The sequence below is a fragment of the Odocoileus virginianus genome, chromosome 9 (assembly GCF_023699985.2).
Source record: "Odocoileus virginianus isolate 20LAN1187 ecotype Illinois chromosome 9, Ovbor_1.2, whole genome shotgun sequence".
In the NCBI taxonomy this organism is placed as follows: domain Eukaryota; kingdom Metazoa; phylum Chordata; class Mammalia; order Artiodactyla; family Cervidae; genus Odocoileus; species Odocoileus virginianus.
Window position 1 is genome coordinate 18952570 of NC_069682.1, and position 25761 is coordinate 18978330.

The 25761-nt window shown below is 36.2% G+C and overlaps 1 protein-coding gene across 1 annotated transcript in view; it reads left to right on the forward strand.

The window, feature by feature from the left end:
* MALRD1 (MAM and LDL receptor class A domain containing 1) overlaps nt 1–14789 on the forward strand; it is a 518391-nt gene extending 503602 nt beyond the window's left edge. The window contains exons 40-41 of the mRNA XM_020872693.2: nt 11456–11531; nt 14371–14789. Of these exons, the coding sequence (XP_020728352.2) occupies nt 11456–11531; nt 14371–14451 (157 nt within the window). The 3' untranslated portion in view covers nt 14452–14789. The remainder of the gene's footprint in view (nt 1–11455; nt 11532–14370) is intronic.
* The last annotated feature ends 10972 nt before the right edge of the window (nt 14790–25761 follow it).

The following is a 25761-nucleotide window of genomic DNA, read 5'->3' on the forward strand; positions in this document are numbered from 1 at the left end:
GGCAGGCTACAGTTCCTGGGGTTGCAAAGAGTTGACTGTACAAAATCAGCTTACATGCAATGTGTCAGGGATATAAGTCTGGAATAATACAGGCTTCAGGAAATAGCAACCCACTCCAGTACTCTTGCCTGGAAAATCCCATGGACAGAGAAGCCTGGTAGGCTACAGTCCATGGGGTCGCAAAGAGTCAGACACGACTGAGCGACTTCACTTCAATTCACATTGGTTTGTACATGTGTGTGTTGTCATTGCTAACTTTCCTAAGTTGTTTCGATCTTGTCATCATTGGATACAGACTCCAAATAGTCTAAGAAATAAATTCTGTGTGAAAAAATAGGAAGAGCACTTTACTATATAATAGCTCCATGTTCTAATTATTTGATCTGAAGATAGCTATTTTCCCATTTCAATACAGATGACTGTTTGGCAGAAATAGTCCTCAGGGCAAGATTCAAGGCACTTTTCAGCATCATCTTTCTGTTCACTATAAATCTTACATGAGCAGGAAGACAGCCTTTCAGTTCTGATATATTTCAGTGTTTCATTTGTTTCCGCCTATCCAAGCAATCAGAGTAGAAGAATGTGTTGTAGGGAAACCAGAGTTGCTGCTTGAAAGAGGTAACCTGTTTAACTGAGGAAGTACGGGAAGGTAGTAAAGATAAGTGAGGTATGTGCTATTAGCAAACCATTTAGGTCTACAATGGCATGTAGCAAATACATTCAGTCCCTTTTGCCAGAGAATCAGAATTCTAACTGTTGTTCATTATTAATGATACTAGAGGGTAGGGAATTTCAAAGAGGGGACAATGGGATCAGCTCCATAATTTTTCTTCACCAACTGCTTTGCCATCCTCCTGCTAGACTCTTTTCTGCTTTCACATCATCTTTGATACCATTTCTCCTTAGAAGCATCCTTAGGGACACTCTTAACAAGTTCAACGATCTGTTTACTGTGTGGGAATCTCTAGCTCACTAATGAATCAAAGGACACAATTATAACAGAACTTGAAGATCAGCCTGTTTTTGTCTTTGGAAAAAGAAACACATATATCAGAAACTCTTAGTCATTCATTAATATACTGGTTGGCAAACATTTATTAAGCATCTAGTTATGTGCTGGGCACTGTGCTCTTGGCTGGGGATATAGAAATATAGGATAATGTACAGTCTGGTGGAGAAGGCATATAGAAAAGCAAATAATGTCACTTTTTCAACAAGCATGTATGAAACACATGCAGCTACTTCATACTAAGTTTTGGAGAAACACAGGTAAACGAGAGACCAAGTCTATTTCAGAGGTGAAAATAATGTGGTGGGGGAGGCTGAGAAAGGATTTATGTGCTACATCACTCAAGTCTGAATTCGTAGATTGGAAACCCCAGGTGAAAAGCAGAAAGAGCAGACAGAACAACTCGTGTCAAGCTTGTACTGGAGAATGGTGTGGGTTAATGTAAATAAAATATAGGTCCTGATGGCTCAATGTGTAAAGAATCTGCCTGCCAATGCAGGAGATACGGGTTTGATCTGTGGGATGGGAAGATCCCCCGGAGAAGGAAATGGCAACCCACTCCAGTATTCTTCCTGAGAAGTCTCATGAACAGAGGAGTCTGGCGGGCTACAGTCCATGAATTGCAAAGAGTCAGACATGACTAAGCATGCAAACACAGACAAGGAAAAATGATAGGAAATTAAGAAATTAAGAAATCTACATAGAGTGTTAATCATGTGCTTATGTACTTAAAAATTTCTCTTTATATTTTAAAACTAAGTTGTTTTAGACTAACTATAAGAAAATGCAGTTTTATTGCTTTTTAAAAATGTTAAGCACTATGATCTGAATGAATTCATAGATCCAAGAGAGTGTTAATAAATGTATTGATAAATCCAAAACAGGGTATATTTAAAGGAATTTGTCAGTATTTGTGAGTCATAATGAAGTAAGTCAGTTTTTCTACATAGATTATCATATGGAATTGTCAACTTTAAATTGTCTAAAATGATTTAGAAAGAAGCAAGTTGCTGGGCCATTGCTAAGGGAAATCACGAAGGCTGATAATTAACTTCAACACTGCAATCAGTTTCAATCAAACAGATTATGTGTCTAAGGGAATTCAATAAGAAAATTAGAGTGAGTTTTCATATAGAGCAATTTACATGAAAAATTATTTCATTCTGATTGAAAAAAGTTATATAGTACTTGGCCCTTTGCAACTGTGGGGCTTTGGGTATCACTTTTATTCAAAGAGAAAGGGAGAGAAAATATTTTCAGAAGAGCAAAAATATATATATTTTCAGCTAGCAAAAGTTATTAGAAATCAGAAGTAGAAATCAGCTAGGCACATGTGTATTTACTCATATCTAAACACCAGCGTTAGCAGAACAGAGCTATCTAAACTGTATGAGGAGGACCAGCTAGCTGTGTCTTGTTTTGTTTTCAGTCCATCACATACCAATGCTTTTGTAAGAAGTACTTGGAAAGTAAAGTTAAAAGACACACAAAACACTAGTCCAGATTTCTTATTCTTAGCCTCAACAGAGTACAACAGCCACAAACATTTCTAAACAGCTATCCTCAATTTTTGCATTTATGTCATCTTGGAACAATAAACAGAGTAAGACCATAACCAAATATAAATCACATTCTGAGGAGCTCTGCAGTAGAGTACATGGCTCATATCTGGGGCTCAAGAAATGTTTTCTAGATAAATTATGAAGATTTTAGCTCCGCCTATAGGAAGTTAATATTCTAGTTGGAGAGACGTGAGTGTAGATAAATAAATGCAACTAAGTTCATTTTTCTAGACAGATTCTTACACAGCATTTTCAAGTTTAAATTGTCAAAAGATTTAGAAAGAAGCCAATTTGTAGGTGATTGCTAGGGGAAATCACAAGACTGATAATTAACTTCAATACCGCAATCAGTTTTTAAGCAAAAAGATTGTGTGTCTATGGGAATTCAATAAGGAAATTAGAGTGGGTTTTCATATGGAGGAATTTACAGGGGAAAATATTTCATTTCAATTAACAAAAATATGTAGCCTGATGGTAAAATGCAAATGCACATGGAGGTACAAAGAAGAGATGTGGTTTCCCTGGCTCCAAGGCTGGCAAAGACTCTGGCCAGTGAGAAGGATGTGTGCATGCTAAGCGGCATGTCCAATTCTGCGACACTATGGACTGTAGCCCACCTGGGTCCCCTGTCCATGGGATCCTCCAGGCAAGAACACTGGAGTGGGTTGCCATGGTCTCCTCCGGGGCATCTTCCCAACCCAGGAATCAAATCCACGTCTCACGTCTCCCACATTGGCAAGCCAGTTCTTTACCACTAGTGCCACCTGGGAAGCCCCACATAAGGAGGGTATTTAAGAGCAAAAATAGGAATTATGAAGAAACATTTAAAACCTACTTAAAACCTAGCCTAAGGAGTGCAGCCGCAACAGGAGGTAGGTAGATGTTGAGAAGAAATGCTAAAAAGAGAGGAATCAGGAAAAGACTGCAATAAGGATCTTGTCTTTTAGGTAAATAATTTATAAGGAGCCGGGCAGGGAGGAGGCAAGGAGCTCATTCGGGGGAAACACCTCATGATCTTTTCCAAATTGGAAAACCATCACCTCACCCTCAAGATTCAGATACACAGCAGCATAATGAATGGAATTTTGGAAATACAACAAAGTGCCAGAACAGAATTAAAGATTATATTTAATGTCACCACCCAGAGATGCAGACTGTTACCATTTTGATGTGTTTTCTTCCAAACCTTTATCCACGTGCACACACGTACATACACTTTTCATCTTGAAAGTCTGTGTTTTACTCTGCGCCTGGTTCCCACTAGGTGGCTATGGATGCGCTAACACTGCACTCGGGAGGAGAAGCTGGTGGAGATCGCCTTACCATCGGCAACATGGGGTCTTCTTAGAGTTAAGCTATGGAAACCTGGGTCAGCTTTATTCATCCTAACTGCCTCCATATTCCTGGGCATGTTCCCATTTAAGCACTCTCCCACAGCTAGATCCAATTAAACAGTGACAGTTTTTGTGGTCAGTGATATTTATTTCCTGCCTGAAAAGAGTAGGAGAAAAAATATGGCAGCTGCTGTATCACGTGAATCAGTTTAGCAAATTTGATGTCCCAGTTGTCATTTGGTTTTGTGACCCTGGATGATTAATCCTTTCCCCTCCCTTTTGTGGCATTTCTGGTTACATTTGCAAAGCCAATGTTTTCTGAATTTTCTCACCCAAAACGTTTGGTTCAGCTTGTTTCATAAGGACTGGGAAATGAAAACTTAATGTCATGGACATTCCCCGCACCGCCCCCCCCCCCGCCCCCCGCCCCGCCTCAGCCCCCCAATTATCACTGCTTTTCCAAATTGGCTTGTTTCTTTTCTCTTTCCTTTCTTACAGATTGTTTTAATTCTTTTTTTTTTAAAGTCATCATCTTTCCAAAGGTAGACACCATTTTATAGCTCAATATTTTTGTTTACTACTTCTCATGATTTCTTCCCTTTTTTCTTTAGCAGTGGTCAGATAATACAGCATTTTAATACAGTCAGTGAGAAAAGGATGATTTAATAGACTTGGTTTATTGTTTCTCATACTGCCTTATAACGTTGTGTAATTTTATTCTATCTGTAGATTCTTATAACAGATTTAATGTGCCATGATGTAATTGCACACTGCAGATTGTAATCTTGGTGCTGGCTTTTTTATGATAACACAACCATATGAAAATGCCCCCCAGATCAAATTCTCTAAGGCACTGTTGTGTTTCAAGGTTTCCATTAAATCCCTCCTCTCTGGCCACCACCTCTCCTAGATAGTTTTTACCAAAGCACACTTGGGCATAATCTCAGTGTGATCCTTTTTTTAAGGATTTTAGGTGAAACAACTTAATGAAGCACATTGCTGGTCTTCCTAAAATAATGTTGTGGGGCCTTGTTACTTTGTTAGTCGTGAGAGTGACAGGATACAGACCATAAATGTCTTCTCTCCTAAGTTGGAGATATGCTTCTAAGCAACTGGCTTTGGTTTGTTTTGTTTTGAAAGTGTGATGTATGGTAACTGATTCTTTTGTCTTGCTTAAATTTGCATTGGGGAATCTTGAAGTCAAAGTTGTATCCTGTATGAATTAATTACATACATTGGACCATACCCATTTCATGGACCGTCCCCAGAGCATTCCCTCTGGGTCAACTCTATTTTCCAATTCTCAGAATCCCTTTCTCCACTTCTGATCTACTTCTCATTTGTCTTATATTCTTCTGTTGTGCTTATCTTTGCAAGTTGCTCTAAATTTGTTTTCATTACAAAAAGGACAAAGCAGTATCTGAATTTTAAAATTTGTGATACCTTTCCTTAAAAACAGTTTATTCAAACAGGCTAAAATTTGGATTGGAAACGATCAGAGACCAGGTGTAAAATAAAACTTATCTAGGGTTTTCAGAAAAGAAAGATGATATATGTAAATCATGTGGCACCCATGGTTGCACAGGAAATACAGTGCACAATCTCTCCCTATTACTACAACTTAAAGATGAACAAACCAAAAAAATCAAAATAAGCAAACCTCATTTTCATAGGTTTTAAAATCAGGAAGCAAAAAAGAGCATTACTCATTAATTTTTTAATGAGATAGAGAATAAAATTTAATAGTACCCTAACTAGGAAACAAACATTTCTAAAAAGATCTCTTCTTGACCAAAAGAAATATGTTTAATAGATATGAGTAAAAGTAGGGACCAAAAATATTTCATTTTTATTAGGACTTTAAAATATATTTTCCCTTTACCTAAAAGATTAAACACATTCAGGAAGACTTCATAGAAATTCTTAGAACTGAAAATATTTAGAAAAACCAAATTGAAGAGTTTAAAATGTCAGAGGTGGAAATGAGTAGAGTAGGATTTGAGATTTACTTCTTAGGGACACCTCAGGTTCACCATTAATCAGGGTAAGCAAAATTTAATATAATAGGCATGACTCCCAGAATAAATGAATTCCATTTTCACCAGTGAAATGATTGCATTTCATAATTTAGATGGATCCTTTATTAAAAAATATGTCACATGTACTTTTACTGTTAGAAAACATTTTCCCCAGTAGCAACAAATCATATACTTCATAGCCTGAAATCTCACATCAACTCCTGATATTTATACATGGATATTTCATACCTCTCATTTTCCAGATATACGTATGAGATGTAAGAAACACAGACCTTTATTTTTCAAATGTTGGAAAGTGAGTTATTTCTACCGAATTAATTTTTCACCAATCGTATGACTTTTTCATTTCCTGTGTGATGAAATGGATAGAGGGACCATTCCTGTTCTATTATACTCTTCTCTCCCTGGTGGATCAGCTGGTAAAGAATCCATCTGCAATGCGGGAAACCTTGGTTCGATCCCTGAGTTGGGACGAGCCCCTGGAGAAGGGAACAGCTACCCACTCCAATACTCTTGCCTGGAATATCCCATGGACGGAGGGGCCTGGTAGGCTGCAGTCCACGGGGTCCCGAAGAGTCAGACACGACTGAGCGACTTCACTTTCACTTTTCACTTTCATGCATTGGAGGAGGAAATGGCAACCCACTCCAGTGTTCTTGCCTGGAGAATCCCAGGGACGGTGGAGCTTGGTGGGCTGCCATCTATGGGGTGGCACAGAGTCAGACACCACTGAAGCAACTTAGCAGCAGCAGCAAGTTAGAGATAAATGTGTTATCAATAAGAAACCTTAACCAGAGCAATTATGTAAGAAAAAGAGACAGAAGCCATCCAAATTGGAAAGGAAGAAAGAAAACTATACTATAAATGGCATGAACATGTATAGATAGAAAACTCAAAAAAATCCATAAGAAAGCTACTAGAATTAACAGACTCAGCAAAGTTTTGATATACAAGATTAACACACAAAAATCAGGTATGCTCTTAAATACCATCAGTGAACAATCAGAAAAAGAAATCAAGGAAATAATCACATTGACAATAGCATATAAGAAAGTAAAATACCTGGGAATATTTTTAACCAGGGAGGTGAAAGATTTCTACACTTAAAACTTCAAAGCATTACTGAAAGAAATTAAAGAAAACCTAAGTAAGTAGAAAGACATTTTGAGTTTATTCACTGAAAGGTTTATTATTGTCAAGATGTCAGTACTACACAAAACAATCTACAGATTCAATACAGTACCCATTAAAACTCCAGCAGCTTTTGGTTTTTTTTTTTTTTGCAGAAATATAAAATTTATCCTCAAATTAGTATGGAATTACAAGGGCACCAAAGAGCTAAAACAATCTTGATAAAGGATGGACTTGGAGAACTCACTTCCTGATTTCAAGGCTTACCACAAAGCCACAGGAAATGAAACCGTGTGGTATTGGCATGTGGATATAAGTGGGGACCAATGGATTAGAATTAAGAATCCAAGTATAAACCCATACATCTATGACCAGTTGAGTTTTGACAAGTCCATTCAATAGAGAAAGAATAGTCTTTTCAATAGATGGTGCCAGGGCAACTGGATTTCTGCATGCAAAGGAATGAATTTGAACTCCTACCTCATACCATGCATAAAAATTAACTCAAAATGGATCAGACTTCAGTATAAGATCTAAAACCATCAAATATTTAGGGGAAATCATAGGAGTAAATCTTCATGATCTGAGATTTGGCAATGCCGTCTTAGATAGGATACCAAAAGTACAAGAAACAAAAGAAAAAAAATATAGATAAATTGGATTTCATCAACGATGTTCATTTCACTAAGAAAATGAAATAGTACGTAACACTGTGAATGCAGTGAATGCCACTGAATTGTTGTACACTCTTAAAAAATGGCTAAAATGGCAAAGTTTGTGTTATATATATATTTACCACATTTTAAAATTAATAAATACAATTAATATTCCTAGAAAACTCTGAATTATATTCTTTAAATGGGTGACTTGTAGGGTGTGTCAATTGTAATTTAACAAGGTGGTTAAAAGGTATAAAATAAGCATTTACCTGAAAGTCATGTTTACTGGATGCAACATAGAGGAATTTATTTTTTGTTTTTCTTCATTGTTCATCTAAAATAATTTCAGATATCTATTATAACTACTTTAATGTTTTTAATCAACACTGAAACAATTTTGTTAGTTAATAAGCCGTGAAGTCAATTCCTATGGCGGTATCCATGTGCTCACTATATTTAAATTAGAAACTTGTATCAGACTTATCCTAGTTCTCACTAACATATCTCTGTTTAGCCCCCTCAGAACACCACCTTATACAGTGCCTGCACACATTGGGTGTAGCCAGAGCTTAATAGTAATTTATGTGAATGCCTGTTAAGTCAGGGGAGGAGAATGCATGTAGTTCAGGGCTTCCTTTTATCTACCCTAAACTTCTAAATCAATACCTTTCTGATTCCCAGAGGAGATTCCTTTCTTCGAAACCTCAGCTCTTAAAGAGCCATCTGCCTAATAATGACAGATACAGTAAGTTAAACACAGCATTTTTTAGCCTCATTCAGACTTAATATTGTAGCATACAGTGTTAGGACTTGCAGAAAACTTCATAATCAAACATTTTATGTCCCTTGTAGCAGGATTTGTCATTTTAAGTAAAATTGTTTATGTTTGAATATCAAACATATAACTTATGAAGGTGGAAAATTATATCATGGAACTTGAAATAGTAATTCTATGGAGTTGACACTCAAAATGTACTTAATTGAGGTATCTATGGATAGTGGGTATGATTTTCCTTCTTAAATAGGAAAGACATTAAAAGTTAAGCCCAGCAATTCTCAGATTTTCCATATTGGGAAACAGCCCTTGACCTGGGGAAAATTAAAAGTTTGAGATTGCTAATACACATAATTTGAAGTAAACATAATTTGCTCACCTCCCACTATTCATACTGTGACCCTTTCTTCTTTTATTATAGCTTCATATCCTTACACTTATGCATCCCTCTTCTTTCTATATAGTCACCCACCCCAAAGGCTGGTCACTTCATTTTATTTTTATTTTATTTTTTCCATTTATTTTTATTAGTTGGAGGCTAATTACTTTAAAACATTGCAGTGGTTTTTGTCATACATTGAAATGAATTAGCCACGGATTTACATGTATTCCCCGTCCCGGTGCCCCCTCCCACCTCCCTCTCCACCCGATCCCTCTGGGTCTTCCCAGTGCACCAGGCCCGAGCACTTGTCTCATGCATCCAGCCTGGGCTGGTGATCTGTTTCACCCTAGATAATATACATGTTTCAATGCTGTTCTCTTGGTCACTTCATTCTAATAGAAAATTATTTATGACTTAAAATCCTTTCAGAAGAAAAGTAGCTTCTATAGCTGAAGCTATGTAATAGGGTTGGAAAATTGATTAATTTACTTGACTTCTGCTTGCCAATAGTGGTTTAGGTCATCTGGAGTCTTAGCAGTTCAAAGCCAAAAATAATCATCTCGTATCAAAATCTTTTGTGTGGCTTGTGCCTCACTCCTATCCCACTGCCAGCAAAGCCTGTCTCTGCAGTTCCTGGTTGCCTGCCCAGTCTTTGGACCATCTGCCCTGTCTGGTCTTATGGTTTGGGTTTCCTCCTGCTTTCTGATTTCATGCCTGATTTCAGCCAAGAATAATTTTCCTCAGTTGTTGGTGTTTGTGACTGTCCCATCTTTACCTAGCTCCTAACTTCCATCTTGTTTTAATCCTCAGTCTCTCCTGTACCAGCTTCTGCTTTCACATTTGACACATTTCAAAACACCGCTTCACTTCCTACCCAGTCTCAGTTTTAAGAGCAGCCCCATCATGCCCTAACTATGCCACTTATTGAGCTTACTGCTCTGAAAACTCAACCTTGACTGGTCTTGGAGAGAGAAAAGGCAAAGAATCAAATACCACTTATTCAATTTTCATTAATAATTATAGCAATTGTACATTTTCAATTAGTGGTTAAGTAATTGTTCCTTCATCATTTTAAAGTATATCTGTTTTTTTCCCACAAAATAACTCACAAAAATGGCTGCTACAACCCTCTTCATCTATAACTCAAAGGTGATCTGGTTAAGCTACTGAACATTGAAGTCAATTGCATAGAAACAGTAGAGGTCAGGAATCTTAGAAGACACTGAATCCACAGGAAGGATGTATTGCCAGCCAGACACAGTTACCCAGATTATGCTATTGGGTTCATTAATCCTGTTACTTTTCAGAAGAGAGTCATGTGGTTTGGTAGATGAAATAAGAGGTCATACCTCTGACAACATCTTTTCAAAGAGGGAATCAGCAAGACTTACTCTTTGTTCCCTTTTCTTTCAGAATTGAAAGGTACATTATTGACAAGTATCAATTGTCATTATACTCTGATTAAGCAAATATTTTCATGCCTTTTGGGGCTTCCCTGGTGGCCCAGACAGTAAAGAATCTACCTGCAAGGACTGGGTTCAGCCCCTGGGTTGGGAAGACCCCCTGGAGGATAGCAGGGCAACCCACTCCAGCATTCTTGCCTGAGGATTCCCATGGACAGAGGAGCATAGCAGGCTACAGTCCATGGGGTCGCAAAGAGTCAGACACAGCTGAGCAACTAAACATAGCACATATAATTTTTCTTCCTGGCTGCCTTCCCAAGACACTGGCAATCATCCTGGAATTGGCCTTCCATTCTCCACTGTGTGTATATGTATATGAATGTGTGCATATGTGCAATTTTCCTTATAGCGTATATTTAGTTATCTGGTTATATTTATTTTGTTACTGTGATGAGCATTTTTTTCTTCATCTGTTGTCACAAACTATGCCAGGGCTGGTTGTCTTCTATTAAGTCTATTGGCTCTTAAGTAACCAAAATATAAAATGGAATGATCGTTTAGGAGCTCAGTTAATCTGAGTCAATTATGTAGATGTAGACCAATATGTGAGATTACCAAGGACATACCTCTTTATGACTCCTGAAAGGAAATACTAACATGAAGTTCTCTTCAAAATGTTCCTATTTAAATTTGCTGTTTAAAATGTTAAATACTCTGACTCACATACTATGTACAGATCATTATGACAGACATTGTCATGGGAAATAGTCCTCAGATTGTGGTGGGCTTGGCACTTTTGAATCTATGGGACTTCACAGTGGTCTTTCCTTATAACCAGTTCAACTTTACATTACATCATTCTTTCTAATGTTGTATCCTTTGTATTATTTTAGTAATATTTAAGAAATTAAGAACAACTTTTTTACATGCTTGGGTGTATTTGGATCTAACTTCTCAGACATCACATTATGTTTGCCTTCAAAGATGTGGTGGTCATGGTGTCCTACAAAGTAGTCTTTACTTATGGAAATGCCTTCATAAAAATAAGTACACTGGCTAGACAATGTGTCTCCCAAAGATTTCTATCAGAAAACCACCTGAAAATGTCCTGTGGTGAATTTCAATACTTACTTTCCTTTTTGTGGCCTTGTTTGCTTTAAGGAAAACTAAAAGAAGTATTAACCGTGCATTTGTTAATCCAATTTATGGGAACTGGAGCAACCTGGAGAAAACAGAGGTAAGTGGTAATGATAAACTGTCTGGTCTTAGAAGGGAAGACACAGGCACACACACACACACATAGTGTTGTCTGGACATGTTCCCATATCATGGTTAAGAGATATGTTTTAGTAGACTTATTTCTCCACCAGAGAGATGAGATGGGAAGGATTGTAATTCTCTCTAAATATGCAGTGAGAATTCTCCATTTCAGGACGGTTTCAATCTGCTTATAGAATCACTTCCCTGTTGAATGGCTTTGTGGTCATTGTTCACACCGAGAGAGAGGCAACAAATCTGGAAACTATCAGTTTAACTGACAGAGTATTAGTCATCTCCTCACAGTAACTCTTCATGGACTGTTCTTCATATTTTATTCCCAAACACAAAAGGGAGAATAGCATTCTGTGCTCTCTTTCCATTCAGGTGTGGGCTGTGAGGTCTATTACCTGATTATTTAGACAGAGAAAGGAGAAACTGAAGTGTGTTACATCTTTCTTGGCCTTTTTAACAGCAACTCCTTATGAGTGCAATATGAAATAGGCCGGAGAGAAAATGTCACGTAAAATCTCTCTCATCCCTTTCTTAAGTATGTAATATGAGCATCCATTTGGGTATAAAACAGGATTGGCCATCACACATCACTTCTGTGTGAAAGCTTCCTTACATCTGATTTTAGAAATATTGTATCAAATTAATTCTCTTGTCAAAGTGAGCATATGTTAGAAAACCAGTTTTTATTTTTAATGAAAATCAGTTATAAACAGTTACTACTGTTACTAAAATAAGTAGCAGAGGTTTCAGATTAGGTGGTTTCTAGCATATTTGAGTTATGTGGTCAAAGTCTAATAAAACGCTTGACTTTTTTTATTTCTGTTACCTGATAACTTGGGCTTCCCTTGTGGCTCAGCTGGTAAAGAATCTAGCCTGCAATATGGGAAACCTGGGTTCAATCCCTGGGTTGGGAAGATCCCCTGGAGAAGGGAAAGGCTACCCACTCCAGTATTCTGGCCTGGAGAATTCCATGGGCTCTCTAGTCCATGGTGTTGCAGAGTCGGACACGACTGAGCGACTTGCACTTTACCTGATAACTTAGAAGAGGAAGGGAGAAGTTAAGGGCATTACATCTTCATTAATGACATAACATACACTTTATATGTGATTATGTTAGAAATGAAAATAAGTAAGATATACGTAAGAATACAGAATTAACTTGATTTCAAGTCAATTAAGTCAGAGTAAAAATGAAAACATAGTTCTACTTAGTGGATAATATTAATAAATAAATAAGAAACGAAAGTATTGTATCTTCTTGACAAAGTAGGAAGGTGTAACATAAACCTATTTTCACTTGTACTAAAGAAAAGAAAATTTAACCATTTTAGTCTTTAGCTTAGTTTAACTTTTAGAATCTGAAAGTTACAAAGGATGTCAGGAAATAAAATGTTTTAAATTTGACATTTTTATATTAATCATTCCTCTTTCATGTTATTTCTTTACATTAAGAATGGCTAGAGAAGAAATCCTGTCATAGCTCTCAACTTTTGTTGCTGTTTTGATTTCTGTTGTTTCAGAAACAAATAACTTTGTGTTAATTAAACTAAGTGTCACGTTTCCTGACATAACAGAGAAATAGACTTCTCAGAAAATACTCTTCTGAGCATTCTTAGAGAAAGTTCTCATATTCCAATATACAAATTTAGAAGATGGTATATTGAAAACCACGTACCCATCAGCCAGCATCTACAATGACCAACCCATGGTCATTCTTGTTTCACCGCTGCTGCCACCCACTTCCTCCACCCACCAGAATGGTGGTGATGTTTTTTAAAATAGACTTCATTTTCTTCAAGAAGTTTCAGGTTCAGGACAGAAGGTACACAGATTTTCCATATATCCTGTGTCCCCACACATGCATAGCCTTTGCCATTATCAACATCTCCATACATTTCTTACAACTGATAAACTTACATTGACATGTTATTATTACCCAGAGTCCATAGCTTACATTACAATTCACTCTTTGTGTCAACCAGAGTGTTTTTAAGCAAATTCCAGTATCATTTAATTTTACCTGTAAAGACTTCAGGTATACTAGGATAAATATATTTAAAAAAACATATAACCACAGTATCACTTGCAAACATTTAACAGTAATTCTGTGACACAATCACAGATTCCACCAGTGTTCAACCTATCCCATTTGTCTCATAATTAAGTGTGTCTGAAGGGGTTGTACTTTGTTGTTGTTGCTATATTTTTAAAATCAGGATCCATATAATTTATGTGCATTCAAATTATTAGACATGTCTCTAGTCTCTTTTAATCTCTAGATTTCATTTTCTATTTTCCCCTTGCAATTTATTTGTTGAGGAAATCATGTTGGTTGTCCTATACAACTTTACATGTTTTAGATTTTCTAATATATACTGCAAAATATAATTCTCCCAGACGAAAGCTGTTGGCTGTTGTTTTTTGTAAATATTTTTATTTAGTTTTATTTAACCTAACTATAATCAAAGCAACAGATGGAAAAACAGTGCCATAGAAAGAAGCAGTCAAGATCCTGGCCACTGCATTCCCCCATTTCACCAGAGGTGAGGATGAGGCAGTGGCTTCTTTGCTCAGAGAGGATGCTGGGCACACACCAAGAAGAGGCCCGTGTCAATGATTCAGGCAGTATGGACTGGAGGTGTTGAAGTAGGAGTTGGAGATGCACTAGTTATTACTCCAGTGAAAATTCATTAAAAACTCACTGCAGAAAAAAAAAAAAAAAAACTCACTGCATTCTGCATGATCTGGAAAGGTCTCTTATTTTAAAGTCTAAAATCATAACCTTTCAATGTGTTTTTCTTTAGGGTTCTATATACTCCTTCTCAAATCCGTTATATGACACAATATCAGGAAGACTGGAGACTATATCTAATCATCTCAAATAGTGCCATCAAGATCATCAAGATTGGGACTTCCCTGGTGGTCCAGTGGCTAATAGTCTGCTCTTCCTCTGCAGAGGGCACAGGTTTGATCCCTGGTCGGGGAATTAAAATCCCACATGCTGCATGGCATGGGAAAAGAAGACAAAAAGGTCAAATATGATCTTGTATCCAGTCTGTGAAATCTGATAGAAATTCATCTTATTCAATAGTAAAACTAGAAGGGATTTGGAATACCACTCTAATTATTACATTTACAAATAAATTTTCTTATAGAATATATTGAATGTTTTCATGGAATCTGAATAAGAACTTTATCTTCATTATATATCTGAATATTTTAATAAAATGTCCCACTTAAGTTTCTTGTTTTCTTTTGGCTTTATTATAGTTATTTTTTAAAGGATGAATCAAATTGTTTCAGACCCTGAATATAGAGAAGTTTTAAGATGCTTATTTATATTCCATTGAGCTTAGAAATAAAGTTGAGCTGACTACAAACCAGCAGGAGTGGGTGGACAAATATAGTAATCCTTATCAACATAACCGTGAATAAAAGGTATTTCTGCATTTGGGGGACAAAAAAATGTGATAAATTATCATCCTGAACTTGCCTTCATTCAAATCATCATTTAACATCTATCTTTACATAGATATAAAAATAATGCTAAAATATATGTTAAGAAGCTTTGTTTTTCTGAAAAGAATAGAGAATCCAGAAATAAGCCCACACACTATGGTCAATTAATCTGCAACAAAGGAAGCACAAATATACAATGAGGAACAGACAGTCTCTTCTGTAAGTGCTTCTGGGAAAACTGAACAACTGCTTAGAAAAGAATCGAATTAGAACATCTTCTCACACCATATAAAAAAATAAACTCAAAATGGATTGAAGAACTAAATGTAAGACCTGAAACCATAAAACTCCTTGTAGTTTTATGTAGGCAAGCATATGTAAATCATAGCAATATTTTTTGGATCTGTCTCATAAAGCAAAAGAAACAAAAGCAAAAATAAACAAATGGAACCTAATTAAACTTAAAAACTTTTGCACAACAAAGGAAACCACTGACAGAATGAGAAGACAATCTACTGAATGGTAAAAAAATATTTGCAAATGGCATAACCAATAAAGGGGTTAATATCAAAAAATATAAACAGCTCATACAACTCAATATCGAAAACAGAAACAACCTGATTTAAAAAGCAGGCAAAAGACCTGAATAGACATCCTTCCGAAGAAGAATACAGATGGCCAACAGGAACATGAAGAGATGCTCGATATCAGTAATTGTCAGAGAAATGCAAATGGAAACCCCAATGAGACATCACATCATATCCATCAAAATGGCTATCATCAAAAAGTCTACAAAGGATGTGTAGAAAAAGAACCCTAATACACTGTTGGTAGGAATGTAAATTGGTACAGTCACTATGGAAAACAGTATGGGGGTTCCTCAAAAAACTAAAAATGGAACTACCATATGGTCCAGTGAGCCCACTCCTGGGTCCAAAGAAAATGAAAACACTAATTTGAAACTTAGTGTTTCATAGGTACCCCAGCATTCATAGCAGCATTATTTATAATAGCTAAGATATGGAAGCAACCTAAGTGTCCATCAACAGATGAGTGGATAAAGAAGATATGAGGTGTGAATATGTGTGTATATGTGTGTATATATATATATATATGTGTGTGTGTGTGTGTATATATATATATTACTTAGCCCCCAAAAAATGAGGTTCTACATTTGCAACAATGTGGACGGAGGGTATTATGCTTAGTGAAATAAGTCAGACAAATATTCTATGTTATCACTTATATGTGAAATCTAAAAAATAAGACAAACCAATGAATATAACAGCAACAGCAACCAAAAAAAATCCCTCACAACAGCAAAAACAAAAAACCCTCACAGGTAGAAAGAACAAACTAGTGGTTTCCAGCAAGGGAGAGCGAAGAAGGGAGGGGTAAGAAGGGGTGGAGGATTAAGAGATACAAACTACTATCCATGACATAAATAAGCAACAAGGATGCACAGCACAAGGAAATATAGCCAATATGTTATAATAACTTAAATGGAGTATCATCTATAAAATATTGGGTTTTTTTTTTAATGACATTTTGGGCTGTAAGTAACTGAAAACTTGCCTACTGAAATGGCTTAAATAATGTGGCGATTTTTATCCAACAAATCAGGAAATTGGGAACTAGGGCATCTCTGCTTTGTTATTCTTTAAACATTTTATTTTAAATTTATTTATTTTTGGCTGTGCTAGGTCTTCGTTGCCGCATGCAGTCTTTCTCTAGTTGCGGTAGGCCGGGGCTGCTCTCTAGGTGTACTACAATAGCCTCTCATTGCAGTGGCTTCTCTTGTTGCCGAGCACAGGTTCTAGGCTCATGGGCTTCAGTAATTGCAGTATGTGGTTCAGTAGTTCTTGTGACAGCTCTACGGCTTCAGCTAGGATTCTCGTTCACAAGTTTCAATTCTCAGGCTATGTTTGGGACATTTCTGAGCCCCATGTAGATTTCACTACCAACATAGTGCCCTTTGTGAGAGTACACAGTGGAAATATTACTTTTCATTAAACTTACAATAAAGTTAATCTCAAATTTTTTTGAAATTAATTTTTTGAACCCCATAAACTGCATTCTAGTTTTGCTCTCTATGAATATCTTTTTCTAAGTGCTGCTCTCCAATTTAACACCAAAATTTCTGATCTTAGAAAAAAAATCATACAGGAGAGGATCAGTTGCCATTCTTAATGTTGAATTGTTGTTGTTTACTGTCTGGTTCATGATATTGTGGGACATATGCATTTTTGGAAGTTGCATTTATTTTAGCTTAAAAATATCCAGATATATTCAGTATTTTTTTTTATCTAACTTCCTAAAGAAGCAGTGAATTAAAATTCAGGTATAGTTTTAGTGAAGGTCTCAAAGCTACTACATGAAAAATATAGGGAGAGTGCAAAAGAGATAATAAAAATGACTGTCCAATTTAAATTGGCTTGTTCCTGTATATTATCTAGGGTAGAACAGATCACCAGCCCAGGTTGGATGCTTGAGACAAGTGCTCGGACCTGGTGCACTGGGAAGACCCAGAGGGATCGGGCGGAGAGGGAGGTGGGAGGGGGGATCGGGATGGGGAACACATGTAAATCCATGACTATTCATGTCAATGTATGACAAAACCCACTACAATATTGTAAAGTAATTAGCTTCCAACTAATAAAATAAATAAATAAATAAATAAATAAATTGGCTTGTTTCTTTGGAGTATCAAAGAGACTCCTAACATATGTAGCTTCTGATTGAGACTAATGAGAGAGACTAGAAAATCTACAGAGACTAGAAATTAAGATATTCTTAAAAGTGTTTAAAACTTTCTTCAGGAGCAAGTTAAACACACTTTAAAAATGTGTAAGTCAAATATTTGTGAGGTCCTAACAAATACATGGAGAAGGAAATGGCAACCCACTCAAGTATTCTTGCCTGGAAAATCCCATGGACGGAGGAACCTGGTGAGCTACAGTCCATGGGGTCACGAAGAGTTGGACACGACTGAGCGACTTCACTTTCACTTTTCACTTTCATGCATTGGAGAAGGAAATGGCAACCCACTCCAGCATTCTTGCCTGGAGAATCCCAGGGATGGGGGAGCCTGGTGGGCTGCCGTCTATGGGGTCGCAGAGTCAGACACAACTAAAGCGACTTAGCAGCAGCAGCAAGAACAAATACATATGCAGTTCTGTGGAGCTAAAAGAATGAAACTGATTTTTCTTATCCAGTAAGTAGAAGAGGTAGAAATGTTTGTTGTTTTCATAATCTAATGCAAGCTTTAGAAATAAAGATGTTATTTTTATTTGCATACTTCTTCCTCTGAAAACTTTCTGATATATGTCCAAATTTGCATCATTGTCATTTTTAAAAGAAGCAAAGAAAGCAAACAAACAAACAACAGAGAGACAACAGGAAGTATAGAGAGCCCACAAATTATGTAACTCAGCTTTAAATCATCTAAAATTTCACACAGGACAGAGAATCTGTTGAAAGTATTTTTTTTAAGCTGGTAGATGTCAGAAGATACCAATGAGTAGTGCTAATAGAGTCTTAGGACTTTGAATGCACACATATTTAAGACAACATCTTATTGTTAATTGGATTCATGAGACCAACCTGCTCTTTCCCAAAATATACTTTAAGCATATTAATAACAATAGCAACATTAATAACAAACTGAAAAGTACTAATCATCTGCCATCCATTCTTATTTTATGTGTTTTAAAATCACAAACATGGAAATAATGTGTATATTATATTAGCCACATGTGGATATTTAATATGAAATTTAAATTAGCCAAAAGTAAATGCAAATGTGTGCCTTTTGTTATACTAGCCATGTTCCAAGTGCTCAAAAGCCACATGTGGCCTGTGACAACTGTATTGGCCAACATAGAGTACATTTCCATCATCCCATGAAGTTCTCTCCAACAGCAGTGGCTTAGAACAACGTTGAAATATTTTCCTATAAATAGCACAGCAGAAATCTCTATAAATCTAATAAACACTGAAAATATTTCCCAGTGTATGTATTTTAACTAGAATCAGCCAAATTTTAGCATAATGATGTTATAAATAAGACAAAGCATGTTTAACTGTAAGCAAACTAGCAAATACATGTGATAAAGTAGCATATTTTAATGGTGCTTTCTTGGCATGTAACATATTATACCCATATCATCTTTGCCTATTTTTTCCGCATTTAGAGGCGTTTTGAAAAAATCATCTAAGAATTTGCTTTTCCCTTTTCATCTTCTTGACTGTCAGTCATTTTTCACATTTGTCACACTGAGAACTGGAGATTCATGAATCCTTTAAATAATAACTGCCTTGTATTTTTCATTTAAGGGCATGTACCTTAGGCAAACCAACTACTATATTCATGGCAATGTCTTTCACAGTAAGTAGTCTTAAACTTTATTCTTAAAAATAAACACCAGGGAAAATCCATAAAAGGACTTTGAGTTTGTTTTCCAAAAAGTCTTTTAAACAATAAGATTTCAAGTATATATTTCACTGTGAACAATGAAAGCTTTGTGAGTCTCTTCTCTGGCTGCAACAGGTTTTAGTTGTGGCACGAGAGATCTTTTACATGCGGCATGCAGACTCTTGGTTGTATCACGTGGCTTCTATTTCCCTGACTAGGGATTGAACTCGGGCCCCTGCACTGGGAGCCACTGGACTACCAGGGAAGTCTTGCTTTCTGAGTCCTAATGTTATTCTGCTTTATCTTTTTTTGTATCAACTTGCAAAATGCTTGGAGTTTCACTGCTGGTGTGTCTAGAAAACCAACACAAGGGTTCAATCTCTAAAATAAGTAATCACCAAATTCCAGAACTTGCTCTTTAAATAATTAGAAGTGAAAAAGCACCACTTTCTACAAGCACCCACTTTGTGAAATTTCAGTAAAACTGGTTACATGCCATATCTTGAATTAAAGAACTCTATAACTATGAATCAGTTAAGTATGCAAATAAATAAAAGCATAAATGAATGATTATGATACTTCAGGATCCACTCAAAAATTCAAAGATACATGTCATCAAACATTCTGAGAAATAAAGAACACATTTTCTTCTCTAGAATGTGGAAGCAATAATAAAGAGGTTTTTATTTTTCTAAATTTAAAAACATTTATTTATGTAGGCCTGGTTCTAGCCACTTTCAAGACAGCTTCCTTAGAGTTTTGTAATATTTGCCTAAAGCTGTTACTAAGAAATCACCTGAGGAAATTAGCATAATATCTGCAGTCAATATATAATTTGGAGCCAATGAAAAAATGCCAGCATAAGAGATCAAGAACAGGAAACTGTCTTGCCCTAGCTTTTTTTTTTTTTCCTGTAAATGTTTATTAGTGATCCCAGTGAGAAAATAAGGCATTGTTGGTGGTGGTCAGTTGCTAAAGTGTGTCCTATTCTTTGCAACCCCATGGACTGTATAGCACACCAGGCTTTCCTGTCTTTGACTATCTCCTGGAGCTTGCTCAAACTCATGTCTATTGAGTCAGTGATGCTATCTAGTCATCTTATCCACTGTCACCCCTTCTCCTTTTGAATTCAGTCTTTCCCAGCATCAGGGTCTGTTTCAGTGAGTCAGCTCTTTGCATCAGGTAGTCAAAGTACTGGAGCTTCAGCTTCAGCATCAGTGATTCCAATGAGTAATCAGAGTTGATTTCATTTAAGATTCACTGCTTTGAACTTCTTGCAGTCCAAAGGACTCTCAAGAGTCTTCTCCAGCACCACATTTGGAACGCATCAATTCTTCAGTGCTCAGCCTTCTTTATGGTCCATCTCTCACGTCTGTACATGACTACTGGAAAAACTATAGCTTTGACTATATGGACATTTGTTGGCAAGTGATGTCTCTGCTTTTGAATATGCTGTCTAGGTTTGTTATAGTTTTCCTTCCAAGGAGCAAGCATCTTTTAATTTCATGGCTGCAGTCACCATCCATAGTGATTTTGGAGCCCAAGAAAAGAAAATTTATCGCTATTTTCACTTTCCCCCCTTCTTTTTGCCATGAAGTGATGGAACCGGATGCCATAATCTTAGTTTTTTGAATGTTGAGTTTTAAGTCAGCTTTTCCACTCTCCTCTTTAACCCTCATCAAGAAGCTCTTTAGTTCCTATTCACTTTCTGCCACTAGAGTGGTATCATCTGCATATCTGAGATTATTGGTATTTCTTCAGGCAATCTTGATTCTAGCTTGTGCTTCATCCAGCCCAGCATTTCATATGATGTACTCTGTATAAGTTAAATAAGCAGGGTGACAATATACATACACATGACAATATGTCATACTCCTTTCCCAATTTCAAACCAGTCCATGGTTCCCTGTCCGGTTCTGTCCGGTTCTAACCTGGGTACAAATTACTCAGGAGAGAGGTAAGGTGATCTGGTATTCCCATCTCTAAGAATTTTCCACAGTTTGTTGTGATCCACACAAAGGGTTTAGCATAGTCAAGGAAGCAGTAGATGTTTTTCTGAAATTCCCTTGCTTTCTCTAGGATCCAACGAATGTTGGCAATTAGATCTCTAGTTCCTCTGCCTTTTTCAAACCTAGCTTATACATCTGGAAATTCTCAGTTCATGTACTTCTGAAGACTAGCTTGAAGAATTTTGAGCATTATGTTGCTAGCATGTGAAATGAGTGCAGTTGTGTGGTAGTCTGAACATTCTTTGGCATTGCCCTTCTTTGGGATTGGAATGAAAACTGACCTTTTCCAGTACTATGGCCATTGCTGTATTTTCCAAATTTGCTGGCATATTGAGTGCAGCATTTTCACAGCATCATCTTTTAGGATTTGAAATAGCTAAGCTGGAATTCCATCACCTCCACTAGCTTTGTTCATAGTAATGCTTTCTAAAGCCCACTTGACTTCACCTTCCAGCTTTTTTTTAAATAACTGTTTACTAGTGATCCTAAAGAGAAAATAAGACATGATAAAGAAAAAATATATATACATAAAAGTATTGGAAGAGGAAAAAATTGTCATTATAAATAGTATAACAAGTTTGTTAGATACAAGAATAATATATAAGGCTAACTGAATATATGTCTTGAACAAACAAATTTTTAAAAATGAAACTATTATGATAAATTTAAAATAGATATACTAGAATAATAAATCTTACCAACTCTCAGGCATGTCAATTAATTTCTCCCTGATGGGAATCTGCCTATTAAGCAGACATATGAAAATGTAAGCTAGTTGGACTGAAGGCAATAGAAGCTGAGGCATCTTTTGGAAATGCCTACAAAGATGGTGGCCTTACTTCAATATTCAAAGCAACTCTGCTTCAAATTCTTCACATGTTCTGATTGTTCTTTTGTTTAGTTTTGAGAGCTCCCTGGTATCCTTCCAATATATCCCTTTATCTTGCTTAAGTTGGTCAGGCTGTTTCTATTGCAAACAAACAAAACCAACTGAAGCATAAATTGGAACTTGCCTTAGTCAGCTTGAGCAGCTGTAACAAAAATGCCCTAGACTGAGTTGCTTAAACAAAAAAGTTATTTCTTATTTATTTCTGGAGGCTGGAGGTCTAAGATCTAGGTGCCAGCAAAGTAGGTTTCATTCTGAGGCCTCTTCTCTTAGATACTGGGCAGCTATGTGCTCTCATAGCTTCTTCCTTGTGTTAGGGAAGAGAAGAGTGAAAGTAACCTCTCCTTTGCAAGGCCCCACGCCTCATGACTTGACCTTAACCTAATTACTTTGCCAAAGTCTTATCTCCAAACACCATCACATTATAGTTAGTGCTTTGACATGTGAATTTTGGAGAATACAAACTTTCAGCCCATAAGAGTGCTGTTGTTACATGGGATCTGCAATGGTTTTTTGTTACATTTTTCATAGATCATAGGTGTGGGAAATACATTAAGAATTGGTTAAAAATAGAATAAGAATGTAAACTTCAGATCCTGATTTAGACAGTGATGTGTGATTACAGACCAAGAATGGATTAGAAAATCTATCCCTTCTGCTTTCTAGTAATTCCGTCATTCTTCTTTACAGATGTATTCTGTATATTGTCCATTATTAGGGGTTAAAAATATCAATAAAAGTTAAGTTTTTAACAAATATCATTAAAGTCATATAAAATATTATTTTATAGATTTTCAGAAAGCATTCTGTGCTATGAGAACAGACTGTAAGAGCAGCTTGGATAACTTTTAGAAACTTTAGTCTTAGCAACTTTTAAAAATGAAACTCACAGATGGTTAATTAACACTGAGTGAAGTTACTGAAATTCCTTAAAGAATCACAAAAAATACATTATTTGCCAAATTTTGCATAGATTTAATCTAGAAGAACACAAGTCCTCTTTACCAAATTGTGTTTGTTCCCAGTGAACACAATTTCACTTAATTCTGACTTCCCTAATAAACATTTCATGGTGAAGATTTGGAAATATATTATTCCTTAGAAATCATTTTACATGGCCTTACTTTTCTTTCAGATGTAAACATTTTAAGTACTAAATTGTATTAAATTTGGAAACACAATAAAATAAATGTCTTAATATTATTCGTGATTACAATTTTCAAGAAGTGGAAGTTACTTAGTGCCAAATTAAAACAGACTTATTATAGAACTAGACATTATAATGGCATTAATATCAAGAATGATAATAATTTATATCCGTGTGCCACAAATTAGTAATGATTTCCCAGCTGTAATAAGGAGGAAATGTATCCATTTAAGTGACATGAATTCTGTCCAGGTAGGTAAGTAGCATACTCAGGCTCAGGTATAATTTTATCCTATGTCTACACATAGAAGTTACATTGTATGGAGAGAAAGGGAAAGTCCTCATGTCTGGACAACATGCAACTGAATACAAAACTTTGCAATGATGGAACAAAGAAACCTTTGATGTGAGTTAGGCTCTTAAGAACAATGTAGAGATAGAGATATATGGATGTAGATACCTGTAGCTAAATCTATATAGCTACAGATGTAGATACAGATGGGTGTATATAGATTTGTGTGTGTGCGTGTATATGTGGAGAGAGAAAAAGAGACAGTGAGAGATCATATAATTCTGGTTTATGTTAAATCATAAGATGGAGACCCTAATCCTTTCTTTTGCTAATCTCACTAGTCTATCCAAATCTAAGACAGCTTTAGCATGGCCATCATGCAAAGAATTTCTCTCTCCCCACCCCCACCCAACTGAGTCAAGACAGGGGGTGCTTCTAGTGGTCAAATTCTTAGTGACCTCCTCTCTGCACAGTTCTTGGGTTCAAACTCTGTCTGAACAGTTCTGTTCCTCAAGAAAACCCACTGTGACAGACTACAGGCAGATTTTTCCCTTCCATGTGAAAAATATTAAGGAACTTATAGAGAAACTATAAATTTAAAACTGGTTGATTTACATTCTTAATACTGTGCCTATTAAAAAATGTATGGGTCTTTATTGCCTATAAGACTACAAAAATCCCCCTATTTTTAAATAAATTTCTATGTCTTTCTACAAAATGAATCTCCTGGCAAATTGTTATTAGAAAAAGACCTTGGAATTTCACTTTTTGAAGGACATTTGATGAAGTAGATCATAATCAGAGATATCATATTGTAAGGTTAAATATAATAAAATATTTAACATTTTTCAGTTAAAATTATGTTAGCAGGAGAAAATGGTACAAAGTATCTGATGCCTTAAAGTACAAAGACAAGACAAATTATGCCTGTGCCAAGTAGGATTTTCATGACCTAGAGATTTCTGAAAATGAATTTCAAGATTCTCAAGAACACCAGACATTTTGCTCTACATGGGTATCTATTTGGCAGATCCCCATTTGCAGTTCCCTGAAGCATTTGCATTTCTTCACACTTAAGGTGCTTTCCAGATATAAATATGAAAACAGATAATTGCTAGTTCAAAAGAGTCCCAGTTCCATGCTTGGTATTATATATCCCAATGGCTGATCATTTAGTATTGCCACAGCAATTAAAACCAATTCTTTGAAACTGAATTACTCATTTGATGTGCTTTACATTAACCACAGCACCACCTACCATACTGAAAACACACATCCAAAAGAGAGCTGTCTTTCCCAGGAAAGCCTGCCTCAGAATGATTATTTCTATCTGATGTTATAGAAAAAGCTTCCACAATAGGCACGTATCAATTCCGCACAATTCAGCTCGTCCTTCTATGACTGATGCATAATAGATACTATTGTAGCTGTTCCAAACACTCTTGTTCCTCTTCGTCACTCTCTATCATACCACGACTAGAAAGACAATGAGCATGTTGCTGCTTCTGAAAAGCTTTCATCTACTGCAGCATCTAGAGGCAAAACTGGAAAGAAAGAAAGGGGGATGGGAGGAGATGTCAGAAAAACAGCCCAGTGGCTGCTCATTCACATGCAGTGCATAAACCATTACCAGGCCAAAGATTAGAACGAATGTAGTTCAATTAATGCAAGAAAACGGCCAGTGCTTGATGTGTTTCTATCAATCATATTACAGCAATGAATGTAATTTGGAAGTTGAAAAAATAGGAAGGCTTATATTAGGATTAAAAACTCAACTTTTTTTGGTTTTGTTTTGTTCGAATGGCATATGTTTTATGCCAATTAAAAATACAAAAATTCTATTTTCCCAGTGGTTTTGGATCCAAAATATCAGAGTAAATGAAAATGAATTAAAACATATTAGGAACAAATAAACAGTGTTATTTCTTACCATTAAAAGTTCCAAATTTAAAATTCCTCTTTATTGCCTTGGGCTCTTCACACTGTCT